The sequence below is a fragment of the Callithrix jacchus genome, chromosome 7 (genome assembly GCF_049354715.1).
Source record: "Callithrix jacchus isolate 240 chromosome 7, calJac240_pri, whole genome shotgun sequence".
NCBI lineage: Eukaryota > Metazoa > Chordata > Mammalia > Primates > Cebidae > Callithrix > Callithrix jacchus.
Window position 1 is genome coordinate 79416249 of NC_133508.1, and position 9301 is coordinate 79425549.

At 42.5% G+C, this 9301-nt stretch overlaps 1 protein-coding gene across 2 annotated transcripts; it reads left to right on the top strand.

Moving 5' to 3' along the window:
• Positions 1 to 143: 143 nt before the first annotated feature.
• On the top strand, positions 144 to 9002 carry C7H1orf50 (chromosome 7 C1orf50 homolog). Of its 2 annotated transcripts, none has more exons than XM_002750698.7 (5): positions 144 to 247; positions 366 to 481; positions 6374 to 6460; positions 7875 to 8006; positions 8309 to 9002. In XM_002750698.7, the coding sequence occupies exons 1-5, from the start codon at positions 169 to 171 to the stop codon at positions 8492 to 8494; spliced, it is 600 nt and encodes a 199-aa protein (XP_002750744.1). In that variant the 5' UTR covers positions 144 to 168; the 3' UTR covers positions 8495 to 9002. The 2 variants fall into 2 exon arrangements, with proteins under 2 accessions (XP_002750744.1, XP_008999294.1); XM_009001046.5 differs by having other exon boundaries at positions 144 to 238.
• Positions 9003 to 9301: the final 299 nt, after the last annotated feature.

Consider the following 9301-nt stretch of genomic DNA (forward strand, 5'->3'; position numbering starts at 1 on the left):
CCGTTAGCGGAACCCTGCGCGTCAGCTGGAGCCCTGCCTCCGAGCTCAGGCCAAGCTAAGTCGCTCTAACGCCCAATGGACAAGGAAGACGGAAGCTCCGCCCATGTGCCTTTCTGCGCAGGCTCTCCCAACTCGCACCGCGAGGGAGTGGGAGGATAAGGCGCTGTTATGGAGGAGGCAGCAGCGCCGGGGCTGACCGAGGGGGTCCTTGAAAGGCAAGAAGCGCAGCCAGCTGCAGGTCAGGGAGGTATGCGGGTCGGGAGTCAGCAGGGGGAAGTCAGCCCTCGCGAGGCAACCTGTCTCGGGGCTCCGCGGGAGGCCGAGGGCGGGAGCTCACGGCCTGTGTTCCTGGGTGTGTGTCGCAGGAGCCCTGGTGGAGCTCACCCCGACCCCCGGCGGCCTGGCCCTGGTGAGCCCCTACCACACCCACCGGGCCGGGAACCCCTTAGACCTCGTGGCGCTCGCAGAGCAGGTGCAGAAGGTGAGGAGGCGCGGCCGGGACAGCGAATAACCGTCTTCGTTCACGTTGTGCTCTGCGTCTTTCAGATCAGACCTCAGTACCACCTAGGTGGGGGTGGCATTTGTTCTTGTCTCCATTTTACAGACGAGTAAAGCCGACTGTCATTGCGAGTACGTGGCCTGACTCGAATGACCTTCTGGGATCAAAGACTCCTCTAACTGCAACTTGAGTGCCTATAATCTCCCTTCGTGGGAAGGTTTACACAAACACTTTAGTGTTCATTATTTAATTTGCACTTTCGGACAGCCTTGTGAGGTAGGCAGTACGGAAGTCATTCTTCCCATTTGACACATAAAGAAAAGTTCCCCAGGAGCTTATTTAAGCTGCTTCCTATAAGGTCTTTGTTACCTGAGAGTTTAAACATCTTCTGGCAGGGCGAGGACTCAAGTTTAGTCCTCATCAAACACAGTATTAGCAAGCCCAGTGCTTACTATATGGATTGCCAAAATAAGTAAAATGAGGAAATGTAAAATAATGGAAAAAACACTGGAAGTTTGGACACATGAGTATTAATCCCACTTTTGATACTAACTTGCAGTGCGACTTGAGGCAGATTACTTCTATCTGGATTTCAACTACTTTATTTGTGAAGTGAAAGGTTTGAAGTAGGAGAGCTCCAAGATCTAAAGCTTTGTCATTATTCAGTGAAAAACCAGATTCCTTCTTATCTCTTCTCAAGACTTCCAGTTGTACACCCTCTTCAGTGTGCACAAATGGAGGGTCCTGCTGCTTTAAAGATTATGATGGCCCCTTATCCCTGTATACACTATCAGATTTGGCCTTGATTAATGTTCAAAGATCTTTGCTTTGCTCAGAGTTATTTAATGTGCTCAAATTCCCTCACATCTCTCTTTTTTAAAATGATCCTAGAAATCCTTCCAATTGTTTTTTTTAAATAAGAAACATTCAGATACTTAGGAAGTCTCCATTAATTCAAAACTTGTGCTTTCTTCTTTTTGGAGAGCTGAGGAGCAAAGTGCAACTTTTATGGGTTAAGAGAATATGTGTCTAGTCAATCAGATTGCTGTTATTGAGAGGGAGGCTGCTAGGGACAGAATCTTGTGCATACAACATACTCATGTGCTATTGAATGACTGTCATGTTTATTACAATGGCCTGAACAGATGGAAGAAAGAACACAGTTTTTGTCTTTTATCCTATAATCTAGTGAAATACAGAGGATGCATTATTGTGCTGCCTCTGTTTCCCCAATACAGTCCATCTTTGAGAAGCTGAAGAAAAAACTTTAGAGACAGACAAATTCAATCAAACATTTACTATCTAAAATGTAATTTTTGGCTGGGCGCCATGACTCACACCTGTAATCCCAGCACTATGGGAGGCCAAGGCAGGTGGATCATTTGAAGTCAGGAGTTCGAGATCAGCGTGGCTAACATGGTGAAACCCTGTCTCTACTAAAAATACAAAAATTAGCTGGATGTGGTGGCTCACGCCTGTAGTCCCAGCTACTTGGGAGGCTGGAGCATGAGAATTGCTTTAGTCCAGAAGACAGAGGTTGCAGTGAGCCAAGATTGTGCCACTGCATTCCAGCATGGGTGAGAGAGTAAGACTCTTAAAAATGAGGCCAGGTTCTGTGGCTCACCCCTGTAATCCTAGCACTTTGGGAGGCCGAGGCCGATGGATTGCCTGAGCTCAGGAATTTGAATCCAGCCTGGGCAACATAATAAAACCCTGTCTCTACTAAAATACAAAAAATTAGCTGGGCATGGCAGTGTGTGCTTATATATGCTTGTAGTCCCAGCTACTTGGGAGTCTGAGGCAGGAGAATTGCTTGAACCTGGAAGGTGGAGGCTTCAGTGAACCAGCATCATGCTTATTGCACTCCAGCCTGGCCGACAGAATGAGACTCCATCTCCAAAAAAAAAAAAAAGAAGTACTTTTTAGCAGGACTGACCCAGGTATTGGTGTGTATTCAGAAAGCTCAGGAGGCCTGGTATTAGGACATGAATTTTGGAATCAGACTGATCTGTGTTCAGATCCTTTAACTGCTGTTTATTATCTGTGAAACCTTGGATAGATTGCCTCATGTCTATGAGTCTTAATTCCTAAAATGAGAAAGTGAGGTTATTATCTCCAACTTCATAAAGGTATGAGAAGTAAATGAGATGAATGTAAAGGGCTTCAGAGTGGTTGAGGCCAGGGTTAGTGCTTCGTAGTCGTAGGTACTCTTCCCTTTCCTTTTTTCTTTTTCTTTTTGAGACAGAGTTTTGCTCTTGTTGCCCAGGCTGGAGTGCAATGGTGTAATCTCTGCTCACCACAACCTCCACCTCCTGGGTTCAAGTCATTCTTCTGCCTCAGCCTCCTGAGTAGCTGGGATTACAGGCACGCGCCACCATGCCCGTCTAATTTTATATTTTTAGTAGAGACAGGGTTTTTCCATATTAGTCAGGCTGGTCTCGAACTCCTGACCTCAGGTGATCTGCCTGCCTCGGCCTCCCAAAGTGCTGGGATTACTGGTATGAGCCACTGTGCCAGGCCCCTTCCTTTCTTTTTTATGAGGCTCTTTTGTTTTTAAGTTGTTAATGAAGTATTTTTTTTCCTCTTTCTTTTTTCCTCTCACCCTCCTCCTCAGCGTTAATGAAATATTTTGTATTTTTTGTTTCTTTTTTGTGGTCCATCTCAGTCTAATCCATATTTTGCATTTTATATTAAGTCTTCAAAATATAAATTCAAATTTTGTTTGCAAGATTTACTGCCAGCACCTTAAGAAAGGGGAGAGTTTTGCTCAGTGAGTTGGCAAATGGTAGCAAAAAAAAAAAGAAGAAAGGGGAGGGTTATTATAAAGCCACCCCTAACCTGGAACTACCTTAACTCTAGAAATACCTACTCTCTCCTTGGCCATATATGGCTCCTTTCATTCTTGGAACAAAATGCAAATTCTTTTACTGTGGGCTACAAGACTCTGCATGATCTGGTCTCTGCTCTCTTTTTAACCCGATTCTGCACATTGCCCATCACTAATTGCTTTTCACATGGCCTGTCCTCTCCTTTCGTTTAGACCCAAGCCAAATGTTATTATCCTTAGTGAGGCCTTCTTGTCTGAAGAAGCCATACCCCACCCCATCCAAATGGCAAGTATTATTAAATTGAATTCAAATACCTCTAGGCTACATATACTTTCCAGTTCCCCACCACTCCCTGTTATTAAACTTACAAAAATGAAGTAGCTTTTCTACTTCACTCATTTGTTATCTTTAACCTGCTTCTACTACATAATTGTGATTATTTCCTTCATAACAGTGCACTGTTATTATGAGTACATATAATCCTAGCTTTAGTTACCTTTACTTTTTGGTATCTGTATTACTCACTAGAGCTGTGCTTTAAAATATGGCAGCCACTAGCAACATTATGTCTGTTAAGCACTTGTGTTATGTTGTTAGTGTGGCTGAGGAAGAAATTTTACATTTTATTTGATTTTAATTAATTTGAATTTAAAAACCTAATAATTACTTCAATTATTGGAACTCAAGTATATTGGAACAATTTGAATATGCGAGTCAGCTTTTTCACTTATAAAGTTTATTAAGTCTAAATACAGATCAAGTATTTCTGATGAAATTTTAGCATCCAAATTGAGATGTGCTGTGAGTACAAAATAAACACTGTATTTTGAAGGCTTAATACCAAATGCAAAATACAGATTAGACTGAGAAGGACCAAAAGAAAAATGAAAAAAATGCAAAATATTTCATTAACAACTTAAAAATAGTGATTACATGTTAAAATAAAAATGTTTTTGACATAGTGGGTTAAGTAAAATGTATTAGCTGGGCACAGTGGCTTATGCCTGTAATCGCAGCACTTTGAGAGGCTGAGGCAGGCCTATCTCTTGAGGCCAGGAGTTCGAGACCAGCCTGACAAACATGGCAAAACCCTATCTCTACTAAAAACACAAAAATTAGCCAGGCATGGTGGTGCATGCCTGTGGTCCCAGCTACTCAGGAGGCTTACGGACGAGAATCACTTGAACCCTGGAGGCAGAGGTTGCACTGAGCAGAGATCGTGCTACTGCACTCCAGCATGGGTGACAGAGTGAGACTCTGTCTCAAAAAATATATATAGATATATAATGTTAGAATTAATTTACTATTGGGCTGGACGTGGTGGCTCACGCCTGTAATCCAGGCACTTTGGAGGCCAAGGCGGGCAGATCACCTGAGGTCAGGAGTTCAAGACTAGCCTGACCAACATGGTGAAACCCCATCTTAAAAAAAAAAAAAAGAATTAATTTACTATTAATGTGGCTACTAGAAAATTTAAAATTTTATATGTGACTTGCCTCATATTTCTGTTAAACTGTATTAGATTTGACTTGTCAACTTGACAAGGCAGGGTGTTTTCTTTCCTGTTTGCGAGTATACCCACTGCCTAGTGTGGTGTCTTGACATACAGTAGTTGCCTAAAATACATTTGTGGAAAGATAAATGACTCAGTTTACTTGTATGGTTCTGTTCACTCATAATACTAACTTATACCTGAATTTTGCCTGAAGACTTTTCAACTAACCAGTAAATTCTCTTTAATGTTTCTTAGTTCAAGTTCTAGTTCAATCTCCTAATTTATTTACCTTAATTGTGTACTACTGGAAGTTAATCAGCTTTTCTTAAAAGTAAGCTGGAAGTTTTTGACAGATTTCTATTGCTTGAGTGGTAATCCTTCCCAGTACATGAATTGGTCACATTAGTCTCTTCTAGCTTTGAGAATATGATCTATTTTAAGAAATTTCCTGGCTGGGCACAGTTCCTCACATCTGTAATCCCAGCACTTGGGGATGCCATCGTGGGCAGATCACGTGAGGTCAGGAGTTTGAGACCAACCTGGACAACATGGTGAAAACCTGTCTCTACTAAAAATACAAAAATTAGCAGGGCATGGTGGCAGGTACCTGTAATCCCAGCTACCAGGGAGGCTGAGGTTAGAGAATTATTGCTTGAACCCAGGAGGTGGAGATTGCAGTGAGCCAAGATTGTGCCATTGCACTCCAGCCTGGACAACAAAAGCAAAAACTCCATCTCAAAGAAAAAAAATTTCCATTGCCTTCACTTGCACTTCATGGCACATGACAGGCAGTTTTCTGTGTACATTATAACTGTTTCAGGTCCATACCATAGTGCAGTCTTTTAAAATATATTTGAAGTAATAATTAGAAATGCATGTATAAGTTAAACTTTGAGTAGTTGTGATGTCAATAATTTAACTGAGAAAATGGTCAGATTAACACATACTTTTCTCATTTATGTGAGTGTGGGGGAGTCACACAGAAAAACCCAAATGCTTTCTATGTGTATCTAGTGTTCTACATTAGCAGATGATAAGGGCCAGATCAGAAGTGTCTTTTAATTATTGTTGTAAAACCCATCCTTGATTTCACAAATGTTTAAACAGGAGAAAATGGAGACCTGAGAAATGTTTGGTGTTAATTAGGTAAAGAGCAGGAGGAAAAATGGATTGGATGGAGGAGAGGGTATATTGAATATATTTGGTAGTGAGCAAGCGAGCAAGAGACAGACTGAGAGCCAGAGCGAGAGAGAGAGAGAAAGAAATTCAGTGTAACTGCAGTTAATAGTAAAAGGGTGGAAAGCTATGGGAAAGAGAAGAGAGCACTTCACTCTGTATTATGGAGTCATATCAGGGTGGCTTTCTCATAACAGAGTTATTTGAATGGGGCATTGGGATGAGTGGGAGGCTATGGGACAGTGGAGAGAATGGGAAAAATTTGTTAGACAGAAGCAAAATATTAACATAACTCTCCACACTGGGATCCAGATAAGAACATCATTGAAGTCTTATCCTCTTTCAACCCACAGTTTGGTTTTCTCTCACCTGTAGGCTGATGACTTCATCCGAGCAAATGCCACCAACAAGCTGACAGTCATAGCTGAGCAAATCCAGCATTTGCAAGAACAAGCCAGGAAGGTAAGGAATGACTTTTAGACAGGCTTTCCTTTTCTTTATTCAATTCTCAGGATCGGCTGAACTTGTTTATAATCATTGTGACTTTCTATGTCTTTAGTACCTTCTAGAAATGTAGTGGTGTTGGGTAAAATAGAAGGAATAAGCTTAAGAGGTTAAGTATAAGTTTTTGTTTGTTTGGTTGTTTTTGAGACAGAGTTTCACTCTTGTGTCCAGGCTGGAGTGCAGTGGTGCGGTCTGAGCTCACTGCAACCTTCACCTCCTGGATTCAAGCAGTTCTCCTGCCTTAGCCTCCCAAGTAGCTGGGATTATAGGTGCCTGCCACCACAGCGAGCTAACTTCTGTATTTTTAGTAGAGATGGGGTTTTGCCATGTTGGCCAAGCTGGTCTTGAATTCCTGACCTCAGGTGATCTGCCCACCTTGGCCTCCCACTTTTTTGTTTGTTTGTTTGTTGTTTTTTGTTATTTTTGAGACGGAGTTTCACTCTTGTTACCCAGGCTGGAGTGCAATGGCGTGATCTCGGCTCACCGCAACCTCCGCCTCCTGGGTTCAGGCAATTCTCCTGCCTCAGCCTCCTGAGTAGCTGGGATTACAGGCGTGTGCCACCATGCCCAGCTAATTTTTTGTATTTTGAGTAGAGATGGGGTTTCACCATGTTGACCAGGATGGTCTCGATCTCTTAACCTCGTGATCCACCCACCTCAGTCTCCCAAAGTGCTGGGATTACAGGCTTGAGCCACCGCACCCGGCCAATTCATGTTTTGTTTTTATCAGGAGAAGGTTTCATGAGGTAAAGCATTTTAACAGGGGACTATGTTTTCATTTATAAAAGAAATGTACTTAGCACAGAAAATAGGAAAGAAACTTAAAAATTACCCAGAGTCATTAATGCTCAACATTTTAAAATATCTTTTTTTTTTTTTCCTGAGACAGGGTATCACTGTATCACCCAGGCTGGAGTGCAGTGGTACAATCTTGGCCCACTGCAACCTCTGCTGCCTGGACTTATGTGATCCTTCTGCCTCAGCCTCCCAGGTAGTTGGGACTACATGCACATGCCACCACACCTGGCTAATTTTTTGTATTTTTAGTAGAGACAGCATTTTGCCATGTTGCCCAGGCTGGTCTGCTGAGCTCAAGCAATCTACCTGCCATGGCCTCCCAAAGTGCTAGGATTACAGGCATGAATCACTGCCTAGCTTGAAATATAATTCTTCTAAAGGCATTTTTACAGCTTAGCAGCGTAATCTTAATTTTTGTTTCTTCAGAATAATGTGGATCTCAGTAGTGATTCATTGCTATGTGGGAGCACGATCCTAAGCATTGAAAAGTTTCCAGATTTTAATTGGGATGATCACTGAATATGGGTGCCTTTTATCTCCAGTACGTAATTCATTACATCTCTGTGGTTCATAGGTACTGGAAGATGCTCACAGAGATGCGGGCCTGCACCATGTAGCTTGTAATATAGTGAAAAAACCTGGCAACATTTACTACCTCTATAAACGGGAGAGTGGTCAGCAATATTTTTCCATCATTTCTCCGAAGGTAAGAATATACGTAGTTTGCCCAAAAATCTACTCTAGCCTCTGAGAAATTTTTGGTAGACGTGGTTTCCAAGAAAATGATGTGAGTCCATATATGACTTTAAAAAGTATAACTGTGCTTAAATTATTTCATTCATTTTCTCTATTAAGGGAGGGATCTGATGTGTACGGTAACTGCTTTCCAAAGATTGTTCTGACTAGTATGAAGTGAAAAGCCAAAACAGAGATGTAGCATAATTAGGAAATGAGCTTAGTTTGTTTACAACCCACCCTGATGGGAACTGCCTCCTTTGCCTTCTCTAGGAATGGGGGACAAGTTGTCCACATGACTTCCTTGGTGCCTACAAGCTACAGCATGACTTGTCCTGGACTCCGTATGAGGACATTGAGAAGCAAGATGCTAAAATCAGCATGATGGACAAGTTGCTAAGCCAGTCAGTGGCCCTGCCTCCATGCACTGAACCCAACTTCCAGGGACTTACTCATTGAGAGGGGGCTCTGACAAACCGCTCTCACAGGACCTGGCTGTCACCTCCTTGTTGCCCCCTTGTTGCCTTGAGAATTGAGGGCATCTGTAGGTGAATCACAAACTTCTTGGAAAGAAATCCTGTGTGGATGTAAATGCTGTCATTATGACTTTTAATTGGGATGGTAATAATCACTGAGTTAGAGTCACTGTCTTTTGGGATCCTCTCTGGGCCACAGATACCCACGTCAGTCACTTTCAGAGTTTTGGCTAATGTACTTTCCTTCTTCCTCTCCATCGCTTCTTCCCTTAAAGTGTTAGAGAAAGAAGAGTTTCTTCTTCCCGCAAAAAGTTTGGTGGATCGTTTTCCAAAGAGAACTGTTTTCTGTGTTAATAACTGGTAGTATTTAACGTTGGGGTTGAGGCTGTCTCGTAGTTGGTGTAACTTCAGTTTCCAATTCATCTGGGAATGGGAATGTTGGGTAGTGGAGGGTGATTTAAAAAAAAAAAACTTGGCTTGGCTGGACCAGAGAGTGTGTGATTCTGGGATTTCTGTGCCGTTGATGAGGTTTGTCTTGCCCCTTTTGATCTCTCTGCTTTGCTAGAGTGACGGAGAATCTGAGGCAGCAGCAAAGGCCGGGTTTGGGGAGCGTCAACTTTGAAACTCACAAAATTTAGACTTGGAAGAGACACTGGGTGCTGCCACTAATCATTATAGAATCCACTCTGTAGTCTCTGGACGAGGAGATCCCAAGTTCAGCCACCTGCAGCAGAACAACCCCATCTAAATGGCAACTTAAAAATACTGTAGAAGAGAGTAAGGCAATAGA